General features: G+C 43.9%; 1 protein-coding gene across 1 annotated transcript; it reads left to right on the top strand.

Annotated features, from left to right (window-relative positions):
- Positions 1-14,708: 14,708 nt before the first annotated feature.
- Positions 14,709-18,616, top strand: TCL1A (TCL1 family AKT coactivator A). Its single transcript, XM_030883100.1, has 3 exons — positions 14,709-14,828; positions 18,006-18,176; positions 18,560-18,616. The coding sequence occupies exons 1-3, from the start codon at positions 14,709-14,711 to the stop codon at positions 18,614-18,616; spliced, it is 348 nt and encodes a 115-aa protein (XP_030738960.1).
- Positions 18,617-18,854: the final 238 nt, after the last annotated feature.

Here is an 18,854-nt window from a genome sequence, read left to right as displayed (position 1 = left end):
CAATAAACTGCGTAAGGAGCCTAGACCCACTCCAGCCCCCTCTGTCAATCACCCCAGCACCAATGCCCTCGGCCTCTGTGCTGATTAACAGCAGCTCCAATCTGGGGGGCAGGGAGTCTTACGTCTGCTATTTCTGTGTCTGTCATTGTTACCCACAGGTGCTCGGTGGGGAGGAGGTCCAGAAAAAGCTTTATGCTTAAACTGAAACTATAATACACAGTTTATTTAGGGACCAAGGAAGGCCATCTAGGGCCCAGCTTTTATTTTCTTTTAACTAACATTTTTATGTCAACCATCATATGTAACTCCCCTAATCTTCTGAAGGGACACTTATCCCCTTCATTTTACAGATGAAGAAACTGAGTCTCAGAGAAGCAAAGTAACTTGACTAAGATCATGCAGGTATGTCTCCATCCCCACTATATGCTGAAAGTCCCTTTTAATCTTTTCCTTTAAAGGGCTGGTCAGAAAGACTTCTCTGGGTGGAAAGTGTAAGGCCAAATGGCCCGAGGCGGGGGAACGCAATCAGACTCACAGGCTGCATCAGACCGACACTTTCCGGACCACCCAGTTCCAGAAACTGACCTGGACACTTTCCGGACCACCCAGTTCCGGAAACTGACCTGGGGACTTTCCACCCGTCCCAGCCTTCCCGCCTTTCGAGGGGCGGGACTAACGGTCCCCCACGATACCCGAAAAGACCACCAAATAAGGAATACCCTGCGCCCTCCCGGATTCACCACACCCCTTTCCCTTCTTCCCCTATAAATTCTGCCCAAACCCTCGCCCGGGCACGACTTCTCTGGCGCCTTTCTCTCGGCCCAGTGAACCTCACCCGGGAGCGTTCCCAAGTAAAGCGTGTTTAAGCTCTCCTCCGTTTCTGGGTGCCGTTCCTGACAGAAAGAATAGGCTATAATCATTGGCCCACTTTTCAAAGGTTATTTTTTATCTGGAGCCGAAGGACATCCAGAGGCTGTCTTTTGAGGCCATTCCAGTACCCCTCCCCCACAAAGACCACTGGCAGCGCTCTAGGCCACGCCAGCCGCTCTTACCTCCAAGTTCCAATAGCACCTAAGCCTGTGCTGATCCTTTGGCTTTTAATTATCAGAATTCCATATAACTTCTTTCTTTATTTAACACCTGATGGTCATTTCATTTTAACAGTAGAAACCTTCTAACTGAATATAGTATATCTCCAGCAAATTGTAAATATGGTGAGTGTATAGCATGTTAAATGATCACAGACTGAATCCAGCTGTGCCACAGGAACCAGCCCATAAAGAAGAACATGGCCAGACCCCTAGGAGCTTCCCTGTATCCCCTTCCAGCCACTATCTCCCCAACCGAGAATAACCACTCTCTCGACTTATGACGCTACGGATTAGCTTTGCTTCTCTTGGTGCTTTCCGTGAATGCAAGTGTAACTGTCATGCAGCACGTACCCTTTGAGCCTGGCTTCTTTTGCCCACACAATGTCTGCGAGTTCACCCATGGCTGTAACTTTCCTCACCCTTCTGTTTGTGGGATTCATCCATTTTGTTGTGCATAGCTGTAATTTGCTCATTCTCATTGCCAAGTTGTATTCCATTGTATGGAAATACCATGATGGAATGAATACCATTTGACCATTGATGGGCTTTTGAGTGGTTTCCAGTCTGAACAGTTTTGCAATGAACATTCTAGTCCATGACTTCTGGTGGACATAGGTTCACATTTCTGTGCGGTGTGTACCTGGGAATGGAATTGTTGGGTCATCAGGTACATGTGTTTTCAGCACTAGTAGAAATTGTCAGATGATTTTCCAAATTGCATGAATTTCCACTTCTACCAACAGGGCATAAAGATCCAGTTGTTCACAAGCTAACCAGAAGTTGATATCTTCTTTTTCCTTTTATCAATTCTGGTTAGTACACAGTGGTCTCTAATACTGGGTTTAACTTGCATTAAACCTGATGCCTAATGAACTTGACCTTATTTTCATATGTCTATTGGCCATTTGGATAACCTCTTTAGTGAAGTCCCTGTTCAAGTATTTTGCCAATTTATCTACTGGATTGCCTTTTTTTTTATATTGATTTGTAGAAGTTCTTTACATATGTTGTATAAGAGTCCTTTGTCAGATACATGTACTGAAAATATCTTCTCCCACTTGGTGAGTTGACTCTTTATTCTTTTATAGTGTACTATGTGAGTATGCTTCCTCAATTTTAATATAGTCCAAATTTATTTATTTTTTCTTTATGATTAGTGATTTTACGCTCTACTTAAGAAGCTTGTCTACTTCAGGATCACAAAGATATTCTGTTATGTTTTCCCTTTAAAGTTTTATTATTTAACCTATCTCATTTAAATCTGCAATCCATCTGGAAATATTTTTTGCACATTGTATAAGATAAGGATTCATTTTGGTTCATGTACATATCCACTTCCCCCCATACCACTGGCTGAGAAGACCATCCTTTCCCCACTGCTTGTCAATTAAAAAAAAGACTTCTAGGATTTGGATTGGGCCTGCATTGAATCAACAGATCAGTTTAGGGGGAATTACCATCTTAGCAATAGTGAATCTCCCAAGCCATAAATATTCTATTTCTCTCCATTTATTGAGGCCTCCTTTCATTTCTCTCAGCCATGCTTTGTAGTAGTCAGTGTACAGCTCTTGCACATCTTTTGCCAGATTTCTCCCTCAGCATCTCATTTTGTATGCTATTCTAAATGATGTTTTTAAAATTTCTGATTGTTTGTTGGTAATATTGAGAAATACAATTGATTTTTATATACTGATCTTCTAAAATTATTACTTCTAGTAGCTTTTTTAAAAATAGATTTCATCAGATTTCCTACGTAGGCAATCATGTCCACTGTGAATAAAGACAGTTTTCCTTCTCCCTTTCCAATCTGATGTCTTTTATACCAGGGGTGCCCAACCCCTGGTTAGGAACTGGGCCGCACAGCAGGAGGTGAGGGTGGGCGAGCAGGCGAAGCTTCATCTGCCGCCCCCCACCATTGGCATTATCGCCTGAACCGTCCGCATTCCCCTCCCCATCCCACCCTGGTCCGTGGAAAATTGTCTTCCACGAAACCGGTCTCTGGTGCCAAAAAGGTTGGGGACTGCTGTTTTATGTATTTTTCTTAATTTCTTGCCCTGACTAGAAACTTCACAATTTTGAATAGAATTTGTGGGAAGAGACATTCTTGCCTTGTTCCTAAACTTAGAACGCATTAACTATTTTACCATTAAGTATGTTAGCTATGGATTTTCATAGATTACCCTTTATCAGATGGGGCAAATTCCCTTTTATTTAGATTACCCTTTATCAGATGGGGCAAATTCCCTTTTATATAGATTACCCTTTATCAGATGGGGCAAATTCCCTTTTATATAGATTACCCTTTATCAGATGGGGCAAATTCCCTCTGGAAACTATTCCTAGTTTCCAGAGACTTTTTATCAGGGATGGATGATAGATTTTGTCAAATGCTTTCTCTGCATTTACTGAGATGATCATATTTTTTTTCTTATTTTTTAGTCTGTGAATATGGTAAGTTACATTAATTCATTTTTGAGTGTTAAACTAACCTGGCATTCCTGGGATTTGGTGGGGTATTTTTGTTTGTTTAGTTTATTATGCTTTCTTTTAGTTACTCTTGACTTATGAAATCTTTTATCTTTGCTTAATTTTCCCTAATCTCTGCTAAAGATTATTAATACCTATGTCTTCTCTCCACCACTTCCTTTCAGCCAAGATAAGAACTTCAGCATTGATGCACTTATAGGGTTCCTAACCTCCTGCCCCAAATTATGTTGTTATGTTATGTTTAATACTGGATTTTGAGGAGCATGTTTCTTTAAAAATCATTCCTTATTCATAGAACTATAAGCCTTACATATTCAGTGCCCTTTCCTTACTTCCCATTCCATGTCTTTGCCTGCATGATACATTTTGACCACTTAAGTAGATATTGCTATGGTTGGAACAAAGAGCATAGGGTGTGGGGTAGGGGAGGAGAGGGTAGTGGAGGTTAAAGGCCAGATTATGATGGGCCTTGGCTGCTAAAGAATTTTTTTTCCAGAAGGCAATAGGAAGGTATAAATCAGGTATAAAGGAAAGGTAATTTTGATATCAAAAGTTATCATAAATGTAAAGTAAGTAAAAGTATGATATTGATGCAGCAATAGATAAATAGGAAAATGGAACATGATAGCTCAGATATATGTCCACACCTATGATCCTATGATAACTTGGCATATGGAAGAAGTATATCATAGGGCACTAAGTAACAAATGCACTATTTGCTTAATGGAATTAGGAAATTTTGTGTGGAAAAAATTGAACTTTTACTTTACGTAACCCCCAAAATGGCTTCCAGGCATACTGAAACCTAAATGTTAAAAAAATAAACTTTAATATTTCTGAATCAAATATAACTATATATGTTTATGACATCAGGGTAGTGAAGAAACTACCCTGGAGGATTGGGATGTATCTTCCATTTTAGCCATTGTGGTGGGTAGGATTTCTCTGTGGTCTAATTGACATTTCCCTGATGAGTAAGGAGGTTCAGCACCTTTTTATATGTTTATCGGTCATTTGGATATCCTCTTCTGTGAAGTGTCTGTTCAGGTCTTTTGCCCATGCTTCTATTAATTTCTTAGAATTCTTCATGTATTCTGGATGCGAGCAGTTTGTCAGTTCTAGACTTGGCAAATATAACACTCTGGGTTTTTATTCTCTCTCTCTTTTTTTTTTTTTTTTGCGGTACGCGGGCCTTTCACTGTTGTGGCCTCTCCCGTTGCGGAGCACAGGCTCCGGATGCGCAGGCTCAGCGGCCATGGCTCACGGGCCCAGCCGCTCCACGGCATGTGGGATCTTCCACGAACCCGTGTCCCCTGCATCGGCAGGCGGACTCTCAACCACTGCGCCACCAGGGAAGCCCTATGATGAAGAGAAATTCTCAATTTCATGAAATCCCATTTACCAATGTTATTAAAGGTGAATTTAGGGTTGAGTTTGGTGACTCCCTGTGTTGCTCCACTCCCCACTCTGGGTGACCCAACAGTTGATGGGAGAATGTGCTTCTGCCACTTCCCAATGTAAGACTTTTCTGGACAGTAGTTTTCTCATTCCAGTATTTCTTAAATGTCTTCTGTGTGTCAGGTTCTCATAGGTGCTCAGGATACATGGAAACAAGACCAAGTCTCTGCCCTTATGGAGCTTACATTCCCGTGAGGAGTTAGAAAAAGAGTAACTTGGAAATCTCCACTATGAGTAAGATAATTAATCAGCAAGACTGCTGAGTGGGCTGCGTGGGATCAGACATGATGAATGTATCAAATCAGAAAAAAGCTATGACCTTCTCCAGCAGTCCTCAGAAACCTGGGAGGAGATCAAACCAACAGCAGAGGGTTGTAAATTAGAATGAGGGGAAAAAACGGCAACCGTTCCAGAAATATATTCCAGTCTCCCAAGGTTATTGCCACAACTGGTTTGTTTAGTTTTAACAAAATGTAGCAATGCCCAGATGAATCCAGTGGTCAGATTTTTGGCACAAATACAAACCAGGAAATGAACAAGATCATAGTGAGGACACAAAGCTTTAAGAAACACGGCCCTTATGCAGCCTCTGCCATCCTTAGCCCCTCATCCAGATAATGTCATGTAAGTTTAGACAACAGATTAGAAGAACGAAGATACACAGCCCCTCATTAAGGAGTGGTGAACAGGAAGAGGAGAGAAAGTAACTAAATGCCTTCGGAAGTAAATAGAACTAAAAAGGCACAGGAGTAGGGGGCGTACAAGCTATTAGGGAGAAGGTCGGCCTGGGTATTAAAACTTCTTATGAATGTTTCCAGAGCATAATATGGTTAATCACTTTACCAGAGAAGTCAATAAGAGAAAGCTTATTTATACTTAGTCTACTATCTGTATGAACTCAAGGACAGATGTCATACTCCGGAGGAGAGAGATTTTTCCCTAAAAATGATTTAAGCTGTCCTAAAGGAGAGGGGAAACTTCAGTTACCAAGAATCACAAATCACATGATGGATAATTCTTAATTTGTAGAGTCTTGGACCCTCTTCCTAGAAAAATGTCGTATATTTCCATCCAAATAAAATTGTACATACAATTCCAGGATCCTGGTACCTAGCTTTGAATTTCAGACTGCAATCTCTGACTCATTTCCCAGCAACGTGAATAAACAGCGTTGCTATTTTTGTTCCACTTTGCCAACGTTAATGAACCTTCCAGGAAGCCCTCTCTGCAGTTTTACTCTTTAATAATAATGTGCTTAAAATCCATGTTTATAAGTATAGTGTAATCATAGCTAATCTTCCGCAGCTCTATTTCATTGCTGAGTAATTTACATAGGACTAGAATTTATTCACTGATTCATTGCACCACCAGATGCCCCACCCACTGGAGACATCTGGCCTGATCTCCGCTTCCTTCCATCCTTGCAGGTCTGTTTCCAGATCCCAGCATGCCTCCTGCCCAGGTGCACCTGAGTGTTGAAGCCCTGTATTCCGCCTCCACCCTCCAATATTGCCTCTGTATTAGTCAGGGTTCTCCAAATAAATAGAACCAATAAGAGCTATCTATCTATCTACCTATTTACTGATTGATCAATCCTTTTTGCTTGTTGACAAGGATTTAAAAAAAATTTATCCTTGATAATGGTTTTACAATGTATTTAGATATCTTTTCCCTTATTTATTCTATTCTGATGATATCAATTGTCTTTAGTTCTGGAAATTTCTCAATTATTTATCAAATATTGCCTCTCTTTTATTCTCTTTTCTCTGCTTCCGGAATTCTTATTAAATAGATATTGGAATTTGTGCATTTATCCTCCAGGTCTCTTAATTTCACACTTTCCAACTTTCAGTCTGTGATGCATTCAGGGAGGCAATCTTCCAGGCTTCGATCTTATCTATTCTGCTATTCAACGTACATAGTGAGTCTTTAATTTCAACAACAGCATATTTTGTTTCCAAGATAATAAGAACAAATATTAATTGAGTACTTACTATATGTTAGGAGCTACTCTAAACACTTTACAAATATTAACTATTTAATCTTCATAAAAACCCCATGAAGTAGATGTAATTTTATTATTCCCATCTTCCAAACAACAAACTCAAAGCACAGAGAAGGTAAGGGACTTGCCCAAGGTTACAGACCCAGTAAGCGACTGACGGAATGTAGATCCAGGCAACCGATTCCAGAGCCTGTGCTTGTACCCCTACAGTACTGCATCTCCAGAATATGATTTTTTTTTTTAAATAACCACTTATACTTGTGTCATTGCCATAAAACACAACCTTACTTTCTGTGGGCATATCAATTATGCTTGTTTTAAATACTGCTTCTCGCCGTTTGGACTGCTGTCTTCCCTTAGGTGTAAGTTCTTCTGTTTTTTGCCTCTTTTGCGTGGTGTGTGTGTTCTTGCACCCTCCTGTGATTCCTTTCTGTGAGCTCATCTCAGAAGTCGTGCTCCCCTATAGGAGTTTCAGCTGTCCTGGCTTTGGAAATCCATCTGGGGGATGGGCAGAACCTCTATGGGGGATGGGCAGAACCTCTACCGGGATTGTTTCTCTTCTTGTCCAGGGCTAAGGAGTTTGCCTGGGTCTCCAGTGGGCGGGGGTGGGGGTCGTCTGCTTATTTATGGACTTCCTGCCCCCCCTCCAGGGCACTGCCCCAACTCCTATCCTGAGTACCATTCCTCCAGAGAACAGATGTAATTTTTCCCTTAACCAGAGCGGTGGGGTGTGGAGGTGGCAGTGAGATCTTCACAACAGCTGGACCAAACGCCCTGCTGTAAAATTCTAGTTAATACTTTTGTTGCCACTTCCATTCCCTCCTCCCACTAAGTGTGACCATTTCTGTGCATGGAGCTCCCATCTTGTGACTCACACCTCATTTGGATGTACTTCCTTGCAAGCAGGCCTGCACTGCTTTCTCCTTCGATTGAATTTCTTTTTTTTCCCCCACCATTACTCTTCATAAACCCTGAGTCAGTTTTAAAGTATCTGGAGTTTGAGGAGAGAGACAGAGACAGGGAGAGATGAAGAAAGGGAGTGTGTTGCTTATCTTTTAAACAACCTTTTGTGTTTGCTAAACAATTTTTTCAATTTATCATTCTTTTCCATTTTTGTTTGTGGGTCTTGTTTCTTCGTGAAAAAAAAAATGCATTTCTTCCCAAGGTCATAGAAGCAGTCTTATGTTTTTCTTGCAATCGTTTATAAGTTGTGTTCTTCACTTGCCTATCCCCCACCACAAAAAAAAAAAAGAAAAATTGTGGAAACAAAAATAAAACTCCTGAAATGAAAAACTCAGTAGATAGGCTAAACTGCATAATGGATACCAGTAAAGAGTAAATTACTGAACTGAAAAATCAGTCTTAGGAAGTCTCCTGGGATGTATTAGCTAAAAGAGAAGGAAAGAATAAAAATGAGCTAAGACATGGAGGATGAATGCAGAAATATAAACACCTATTTAATAATGCTTCCAAAAGAAGAAAATAAAAAGAATGTGAGACAAACCATAATTGAAGAAGTAATAGCTGAGAAATTTTCTAGATCTAAATAAAAAACAGCTTAGGCCTCTTGGGCCAGAGCTAAGGCATGTGGTCACCCCAAACCAAGAACTACCTTAGAGAAATCAGGATTTACCGATGAACTGGGTCATCATTACTCCCAGTTACCTGAAGAACTTAGAGGTAGAGACCCCCCAAAATGAGGGTTCTGCAGCATGAAGAAGAAGAGAAATGCGGGCTGGGTAGCTAACCTACGGCATTACAGTAACCGCTTCACCACAAATGTAGATCATTTCAATAGATGCAAAACAGGCATCCAATAAAATTCAACATATATGTTAAAAAAAAAAAGCTGAAGAACTAGGAATGGTAGGACATTCTTTAACTGATAAAGCATATCTATCAAAACTTTCAGCTAAGATCACGCTTACTGGTTAAACTTTAGAATTCTTATTAAAGACAGGAACACCTACCATCAACCACTCCTGTTACTTAACATATTTTAACAAACACCAAAAGTCAATGAGACAGGGAGACCTAGAGAGAGAGAGAGAGAGAAAGAGAGAGAGAAAGGGGCAGAGGGAGAGAAAGGGACAGAGGGAGAGGGAGAGGGAAACAGATAGACAGACATTAGGAAGTATAAGGATTGGAAAGGAAGAGGGAAAAAGAAACTATTATTTGCAGATAAACCAACCATCAAAACTAATACAAGAGCTTAGCAAGGATGCTGGGTGCAAAGTCAACACCAAAATTTTACACCAGAAAGGAGCATAAAAAATACCATTCAACAAGAATTTACTATATAGCACAGGGAACTATATTCAATATCTTGTAACAGAATTTTTAAAAAAGAATATATATATTTGGTGTGTGTATATATATATATATATATATAAACCAAATCACTTTGCTGTACACCTGAAACTAACACAATAAACTAACTATAAATCAACTATACTTTAATTTTTAAAAAAGCTTAAAATCTCTAAAAAAAAATACCATTCATGCATTCCCTCATGCAATTTTCTGTATGTATGTTATAGGTCAATAGAGAAATAATTTAAGTGTATCCTTTCCAACTTTTAAGGCATAGTTACCTTCTCACTGATACAAACACAGAGAAAATATATGTTTCCATTGGCATGCAGTGACAGAGATGGACGCAACAATTCTGATGGCAAATTAAAAAAAAATACCATTTAGAAAAGCAACAAAACTACAAAATATCTAGAAGTAAGCAAAACAAAATATGTAACACTTTCAAAGGAGATATTACAAAATGTTTTTAAAGAATATGAGGTTTTCCTTAACTGTTCAAATTCAATGAACTGCCAGGAAAAATCCCAAAAGTATTAAGAAAAAATACAGACAGGGAGATCAGCTCGGTGCTTTGTGACCACTTAGAGGGGTGGCATAGGGAGGGTGGGAGGGAGATGCAAGAGGGAGGAGATATGGGGATATAAGTGTATGTATAGCTGATTCCTTTTGTTATAAAGCAGAAACTAACACACCATTGTAAACCAATTATACTCCAAAAAAGATGTTAAAAAAAAAATACAGAGATGCAAAAGTACAAGTTTGAAAAAAAAACAGAGAGAAAACCTATCCCATCAAGTATTTCAAATTCAAATTTGTAATAATTTTTTTTTTTTTTTGGTACGCGGGCCTCTCACTGCTGTAGCCTCTCCCGTTGCGGAGCACAGGCTCTGGACACTCAGGCTCAGCGGCCATGGCTCACGGGCCCAGCCGCTCCGCGGCATGTGGGATCTTCCTGGACCGGGGCACAAACCCGTGTCCCCTGCATCGGCAGGCGGACTCTCAACCACTGCGCCACCAGGGAAGCCCTGTAAAAATTTTTAAGTGTGGTTTTACCATAGTAACAGTCAAATGCGACAGAACAGAGGCCAGAAACAGATTCATTTGTACATGGGAACTTCATATTTAATAGGGGCACTATCAGGGACTTCCCTGGAAGTCCAGTGGTTAGGACTCTGTGCTTCCAATGGAGGGGGCATAGGTTCGCTACCTGGTCGGGGAACTAAGATCCCACATGCTGCGTGGTGTGGCCAAAACAATAAAATAATTTTATTTTAAAAATTTCTGCTCTCAGAAATCTTATGTGGAAGGATAAATTATTCAGCAGTCTGGGAGACTGACTAAAAATTTGGAAAAATTAAGATACAACTAGATTCTGACCTAGCACATAAAATATACATATTAGTATATACATACTATATTTATATACCTGCTGTAAAAATAAGTCCCCCATGCTGTTCATTGATGAGAATTCCATTTAAAATATCCTAAAATTGAAAAGCTAGGTCAAGAGATATTGCGTAAATGGGACAGAGGACATTTTCAGTATGAAAACTAAAAGCGCTATACAGTTAATATATTTATCTCAGTTTGTATATGTTAGAAGCATGAAGATGAAGAGCCGCTTTTCTAGGAGGAATAAAGAGAAATGCAAAATATTTTTCTGAGGTCAAATTAATGCAATCAAACTAAATTAAAGAAGAATTAAGGATGCAGCAAGAAGAACCATGCTGGGGCTTCCCTGGTGGCGCAGTGGTTGAGAGTCTGCCTGCCGGTGCAGGGGACGCGGGTTCGTGCCCCGGTCCGGGAGGATCCCACATGCCGCGGAGCGGCTGGGCCCGTGAGCCATGGCCGCTGAGCCTGCGTGTCCGGAGCCTGTGAAAAAAAAAAAAAAGAACCAGGCTGATGGGCAGTCCCAGCGATAGGGTGGGTATAATACCCAACGTGTGGAGTAATCCCATGCTTGAAAAGGGCTTCGGATACAAATTTAGGTAAGTTTTAACCTGTCTCCGGGCAAATGGGAGCCTCATTTCTACCTCCAAGTGTCCGTTACAATTCTATTGATCCTACATGCTGCTCACTGCACCAGTTTGTCAGCGTCAACCATTTTGTGTGTTTTGAGTAGAGGGGTGTTTGCTTTTGCAGTTGTGTTGTGTGTGTATTGGGTTAGCATAGGACCTTGCTACTTGGAGGTGGTTCATAGACTATCGGCGTCAGCCCCACCTTGGAGCTTGTTAGAAATTCAGGATCTCAACCCAACTCTATCCAGTTAGCATCTGCATTTTACCAAGTTCGCCATATACACCTTAGAGTTTGAGAAGGGCTTAAAACTTAAAGAAAACTCTGTTTAGAGAGAGACAGTAGCCATGCAAGGATTAAAGCTATGATCAGTCCCTGACTTTTACTTAGTATATCCTTGTCTCAGATTCTCCATTATCCTAGAGACAAAATTTCATCCCTATGGGTTAAAGTTATAACATCCCTTTTACCCTGAGCTCACTTAGTCATCAGCCTTAATTATCTAAAATATGCCCCAGGTATAGGAATTAACGAGAAGAACAACAAAACACTCCAGGCAATTAGCATGGATGCAGCTTCTATATTTCACACATTGGCGAGATTTCAGACCCTCACGATCCTAATAATCTTGGTGTTATGGTTCCCTGTACACAAAAGATTGGAAGCAGCCAATTAAAAGTAGAGCCTAGGAAAGGAAGAGCAGGCTTGGGTGAGGTTCAGAATGAGAATTGACGGTAGAAAGAATGGCTTTAACATTTTCACGGTTATTTAGTTGTATAAGTCTTGGTCATACCTCCAAAACAGTAACTCAGATCTTAGAGAAGTGGTTCTCAACCTTGGCTGCCCTTTAGACTCACCTGAGGAATCCTTTAAAAAATAAAACCCAAAACCTCAGTCTCAGAGATCCTGGTCTCATTGCTCTGGGGTGGAGTCCAGGCACAGGTGTTTTAGAAAAGCTTCCCAGGTGATTCTAATGAACAGGGTTTTGATCCATTAGCTTAATGGTGTGGAGCCACTCACTGTAGGGCCCGGAGCTTCCATCTAGCTTGACTCATCCATTACCAAAGTATGGAGATGGGGCCAAGACAGCAGAGGATTTGCTAAGTTCATACGTGATAGAGGCAAAGTCAAAACGGGCTCCAAGTCAGGACATGTGTCAGTTAAGGATGTTATTAAAAAAATGAGTCCACGTAATTGCTTTGTGTTACTTTCTATATGAAAGTTACTTTCTGTATGAAATATCGTCTTGATTATCCTCAGGGAGCTTGCCGACTAACAAAGGCCAGAGCTGGAAAGGAGCACAGAACTTGGAAGCTAGGCTGGCTGGCCGTGAGCCCTAAGATGGAGCAGATAACATGCTGAAGGGGCTCCCCTGTCTCTGAGACCCCCCAGGAGCTATGTTTTCCCTCTCATGGAATTTCCATAAAGAAGGCTCAGGTCTCCAACAGCAGCTGCTCCATGAACTCCACAGTCATGCTTATTTCACTGATCATTTTTTGGACCCGCTTCTCAAATGATTTTCTAAATCCTACACAAGAATGATGTATACTCCCATTCAATGTTAAGAAGCCCTCGTGTGAAACTGAAGAAGTATATTATTCTTTCAAAATGGGGGCGGGAGGAGAGGGGGAATCATATTCCCAGAACGTTCAGAAGCATATCCAGCCAAATGGTTCTGATTCTTGGTCCATTATTTGTGGCCTCTTAGAAAAGCAGAACGAGTGCTAATGAAATCAGCAGACCCAGTGGCATTGTGGGTCCTGGAGCCATCCATGTGGCTGAGACAGTGGCCACAATGGCTCCTGGGTGCCCCCTTCCCTTGCCACAAGAGGTCATCCCAGCAGCACTGTTTAAGCTGGCCTTGTTTTCGTTTTGACCTCAAAGCGCAGGACCGGGCTGAGACTTCCTCAACAGAGTATATGACCATATTATCTTGCTCCCAGTGGCTATCTGGGTCCGGAATTAAGAACCATTCACAGGGAAAGCCGCCTGAAAGCCACAAGTCTGAATATTAAATAGTAGCACCATTAGGGGCTGCAGTGGGAAAGAGGTTTGCTGGGCTCGTGTCACCTGCCTCCGCTCCCAACTTTACTTGGCTTTTGTCTTCTATTTTGTGTTCATGGTAAATCTAATTATATCTCCATCACCTTAGCTCACCTCAGCACCTTCCTGGGAATTAGGCTGTCTGGTTAGGCAGAGAAGCAGATACATACCTTTGCTGACAGAGGGATCAGGTGTTAAGCTCATTTTCACTTCTGAGACATTTCAAAAGATCATAAATTGTTTTCTTAGTGCCTAGTCAGAGAGACAAGAAAGAGCTGGAAGGTGAGGCACCACTGGTATCGTTTGAGCAACGAGGCTGGAGCTCCTTTTACATGTTTCTCGTATTTTATTTTCTTAATTGCCTTCATGGGCATGTGGTACAGCAAAATGAAGTGAAATTGTTTTCCTTATTCGATGTAATTTACAGAGAAATGCTTGCCTCTAGAACCCCAGGGACTTTTCAAATCCATTGATCTTGGGGTGGAGGGAGGGGTTTCTTTTTAAGCATTCATTTTGGAACGGATGTTTTCACTAATGAATTCAAAGACTATAAAGGGAAAAACTCATGCTTCTTCACTACCACGTTTCAGAATAGCTATCAGATGACCACAGCATCATCAATGAATGGAAAACGTGTTGGAGAGAGGGAAGGGGGGCTTCAAGAGCTGCAATTTACCAAGGAAATTGACTGCGATACCCAAATCCACAGGCTGACAGTGGTGCCGTGAACCTGGGAAAGTCCAGGCCTGCTTCAGGCTTGCACCATCTCTTCTGATCCCAGATGTGCAGGGGCCCTGGCTCCGGGCGGCCACATGTCGACTGTGAGCTCCAAGCAGAGGCTCCGAGTCCCAGTCTTGAGCGGCCACACATAGTGGCTGTCCCGGACAGTGGGGCACGGGTGTCGAGGGGAGCGGAGGACGCAGGTGCCTTCTGACAGAAGAAAAGGCCAAAGCCACAGACCCGAGTGCCTCCCCAGCAGTGGGGAGTAGGGGACGGAGGGCAAGGCTGGCTGGCTGTGAGTATGGAGGAAGTCCTGGGTCTGTGGGGCTGGATCTGCGCTCCTAGACGCTGCCAGGGTCTCAGGGCACAAGGCAGGCCTCGGTGCAGGGTCAGATCCTGTCGTGCCCTGTCGCTTCGGCACGGCCCGCCTCCCGCCCCGCCCTCCTCCCGCCCCGCCGCGTGGGGTCGCCCGTGCACCGTCCCGTTATAAAGCATCGAGGTTCCGGAGCCCGTGGACCAGCGAGAAGCCCGGAGAGGCTCCAATCCTTGCTTCCTAGACCGCTCGCGTCACCATGGGCGAGCTCCCTTTCTTCAGGGCGCACACGGCCTTGCACCCGGACCACCTGTGGATCTGGGAAAAGGCCGTGTATGTGGACGAGAACCAGCGCACCTGGCTGCCCGTAACCATCGAGGTACAGACGCTCTGGGGTCGGGTGCGCGGGGCAGCATGGGCGTCCCATCCGTGGCCCGGGCTCTGGAGCCGGGTCGCCCCAGGCCGTGCAGGCCCTGGAGGAGCCCCTCACATGCCGCAGGGCGAGGGCGGCGGGGAGGCTCAGAAGGGCAGGTCCACCCAGGGCGGCCGGGGACTCACAGATGAAACCACTTTGCACTGAGTGCAAGGATGAACAGTTGTCCGGGCCAGGAAGGAGGGTGGGAGAAACACAGAGAGGGGCACGTTGGCCAAAGGATGGGGACCCAGTGTGTCTGGAGTGTATGAATATGATCTTGAGTAAAATAGAACTTCTCTGGGCCTCAGGGTTCTAATCCATAAGATGGGAATAATCTCCAAAGTATGATTCACACACATGGCCAATTATCAAAATCTCCATAGATGAGCCCAGAAATCTGTATTTTGAAAGAACCCTCAACAGATTACGATCAACCAAGTTTGGGAAGCACTGCTCTAGAGTTTGGAATATTTCATACCTCCTCTGTGCTTTGGAGGAAACAAACTTCACAAGGTATATAGTAGTATAAAAGCCAGTATTGAATAGACGTTGACTTTGTTTTATGTGTAATGCCTTAAGATGGCTCTTTAGTTAATTTTTTTTTCTTTTTTTAAGAACTACAACTCTCTTACAGCACTTTCCATCGGAGCATGGATTTCCTCAAACTTAGGTGAAAAATGTTGAAACTTTCCATATATAAACCAAAGAAAGAACGTATAAAAGAAAAATTTAAATGTATTAGAACATTTATGTAATGTAATATCAGGACAGCTAAAAGTTACTGAGAGTGACTGTGTTCCCATTTTATAGATGAGGAAACAGAGGCATAAAAATGTAAATCTGTTCAAAGTAGTGCTGCTTGTAGGTAATGGGGTTGGGATTCCAGAGTCATAAGCACCGTCTAAACTTTGCATCTTTATTGGCTTTTAAGATTTTGAAATACATATTTATATACATATATATACTTTTTTTTTTTTTTGCGGTACACGGGCCTCTCACCATTGTGGCCTCTCCCGTTGCGGAGCAACAGGCTCCGGCCGCGTAGGCTCAGCGGCCATGGCTCACGGGCGCAGCCGCTCCGCGGCATGTGGGATCTTCCCGGACCGGGGCACGAACCCGTGTCCCCTGCATTGGCAGGCGGACTCTCAACCACTGCACCGCCAGGGAAGCCCCATATATATACTTTTAAAAATCAAGTCAAATATTCACTGTAAGTCAAGTATTTGAGGAAAATTTAAGTGAATATCTTTTTTTAATCTCTGGTTGGGACATATCTTCTTCAACATGATGCTGAAACTGCGAAGCAGAGTTTTTCACCTAATCATTATAAATTCTGGACAAAACATAACCCTTTAGCAAACCATGGGGCAGGAATTTCCCCACATAACTTAAAGGACCAGTATTCTTAATATGTAAAGATTTACATAAGTCAACAAGAGAGAGATGAATAAACAAATGTAAAATGGTTAAAGGATATGGAAGGTTATATACTAACACAGCAAGAATGGTGATTTCCACACTTAACACCTTGCAGGGTGATCTGAATTATTTTTTAACAGTGAGTTCTAATTTACTTCATAGACAAAAATTTTGAAAAGCTATTTCCACTTTGGAAAAATAATCATTGAACAAAGATAAGAGTCCAATTATTATGCCAAGCAGGATTCTAGGCTGTGGGGTTTTGCAGTGAATGTGATTAAATCTCACTGCTTGTGAAGCTGACATTCTGCTGGGGGAGAAGGACAGCACACTAATTGAGGCCGGTGGTAAGTTCTGTAGGATAACTACAGTGGGAGGGCAGGCAAGGATGAGTGGGGTGAGGTCTTCAGGCTAGTCCTCCAGAGTTTTTCTTGTTTGTTTGTTTTTAATTTATTTATTTTTGGCTGTGTTGGGTCTTCGTTGCTGTGCTCAGGCTTTCTGTAGTTGTGGCGAGCGGGAGCTACTCTTCGTTGCAGTGCATGGGCTTCTCATTGTGGTGGCTTCTCTTGTTGCAGAGCATGGGCTCCAGGCTCGTGGGCTTCAGTAGTTGTGGTTCCCAGGCTCTAGAATGCAGGCTCAGTAGTTGTGGCGCACGGGCTTAGTTGCTCCGCGGCATGTGGGATCTTCCCAGTCCAGGGCTTGAACCCGTGTCCTCTGCGTTGGCAGGTGGACTCTTAACCACTGCGCCACCAGGGAAGCCCTCCCCTCCAGAGTTTTAATTTGCATGTGCCTGCCACATTTTGCCCATCATTTTCTTTGAAACCTTTCTGGACATCTGGGACATGCCTCTTATGTATATCATAAAAGTTGGATTTTGCTGACATTTGTCTTTATAGACATACATTTGAGCAGAGACCTGCCTTAAAAAAAGGGTGTGAGCCCTTCATGGATTTAGGGGAGAATGTTCCAGGCAGAGGACAGCAGGTGTGAGAGATTTCTGGGTGTGTGCACATCCCAGACACTGCGAGGAGGCCTGTGTGGCTGGAATGGGTGGAGGGTCCAGGATGGAACAGAAGGAGGTGAGAGAGACAGGGAGCCGCTCTGGGGGCCTTCGGGCCATGGTGAAGATTTCAGTTCATCTGCCTGCGATTGGAAGGTGTCGGAGGGCAGCCAGCAGGGGATTGACGTGATTTTTAGGTGCACACCTGGCTGCGGTGCTGAGTCTCGGCTGTGGGCCACAGGGCCGAGTAGGCGGCAAGTTGGGCAGTTGTCACAGTAGCCCAGCGAGAGGTGATGAAACAGGAACAGTGGCGGAGATGGTGACAAGTGGGCTGTCACCTGATTCTGGGGTCTGAGGAGATCTTGTTTAAAAGAGGTTGTATGATAAAGAATCCAAGAAAATCCCCCATCAGCTGAAATAGGCACCAGACTCCATAGTTACAGAAGCTCCGGGGCCCCATGGCATACCCCGGCAACTAGGCATTTGTCACGAAGTGGACCTTTTGTGGCCCTGTCTGGGTATCTAGACCCATTCGAGTGCTGGTCATCTCGGCCCAGCCAGAGTCCCTGAGAGGAACGTGCCTGGCTTAGGGATTGGAGCTTCTGGGAACAGTGACCACCAGCGTCTTAGATGCGGGCTGGGCTGGGTGGGTGGCAGGATGGACCGTGGGTATTTGTGCCTGCAGGACCGTGAAGTGTGCCCTGCCCTTCTCTTCTCTTCAGTTAGAAAGTAGCCTCCAAGTCCTCATGCGTCAGGAAGATGTCCCCCTGGGGGAGCCTGTGTGCCCCAGCCAGCTGGGCCCGTACCAGCTGCCCGTCATGTGGCAGCTCTACCCCGGAAGACGGTACCGAGGCTCAGACTCCAGTTTCTGGCGCATAGTGTACCACATCGAGGCAAGTGTGCTTCTCCGGGGACCCGTCAGGGCATCGTGGGTGGCCCTGCTCCCCTTCTCCCATGTCCGGCCTCTGTGGTCTATCTGTTCCCTCCATTTCTGTACCAGAAGCTAAAAAAATGGAGGGACTTTACAAGTGCAGATTTTTAAAGGACCAGATTGGAGAGACATGAGAAGCAAATGACCAACCACCCTCGGGGGGCTCCAGCGGAAGCCCTTGGGTGGCAGGAGCCTCTGTGGCGGGCAGTCCCAGGGTGAAGGCTGGTGGGAGGAGGGGCCCCTGGGGTCCCCCCCATGCAAGTTCCCGCCTGCCACTCCAAGCCCAGGGGCCGGGAGGGGAAGGAGAATCGCGGACTCTGGCCTCCAGCTCCTTCTCTCTCACAGTTCGGCGACACGGAGGACATGCTCCTGGAGCAGATGGCAGACCCAGAGTATGAGTGACGAGGTGAGCCCCCAGGGCCAGGTCAAGGAGAGGGAACGCCCCTCCTGCCCTCCGTGAAGGCAGAACTGACCCCCACCCCCCGACTGCGCTGCCCTGTGACGGTCCCCAGGGTGGGGGACCCAGGCTCTCTCCTTTAACACCTCAGAAGCCAATCATTTTTAGGCCCCCTTCATGTTAGGGGCACACAGCTAGCTGCACAGTGCTTCACAGGTGTGGGCACTGTCCCTTGATCATCGC

The sequence above is a fragment of the Globicephala melas genome, chromosome 2 (assembly GCF_963455315.2).
Source record: "Globicephala melas chromosome 2, mGloMel1.2, whole genome shotgun sequence".
Classification (NCBI taxonomy): domain Eukaryota; kingdom Metazoa; phylum Chordata; class Mammalia; order Artiodactyla; family Delphinidae; genus Globicephala; species Globicephala melas.
Note: the sequence above shows the minus strand (reverse complement) of the source record. Positions and strands in the feature narration are given on the sequence as shown.

Excerpts from the sequence above, each read along its gene's own strand:
- TCL1A (XM_030883100.1), top strand. The coding sequence starts at position 14,709 with ATGGGCGAGCTCCCTTTCTTCAGGGCGCACACGGCCTTGCACCCGGAC. Across the intron at positions 14,829-18,005 it reads GGCTGCCCGTAACCATCGAG|TTAGAAAGTAGCCTCCAAGT; the intron begins GTACAGACGCTC and ends TCTTCTCTTCAG. Across the intron at positions 18,177-18,559 it reads GCATAGTGTACCACATCGAG|TTCGGCGACACGGAGGACAT; the intron begins GCAAGTGTGCTT and ends TCTCTCTCACAG.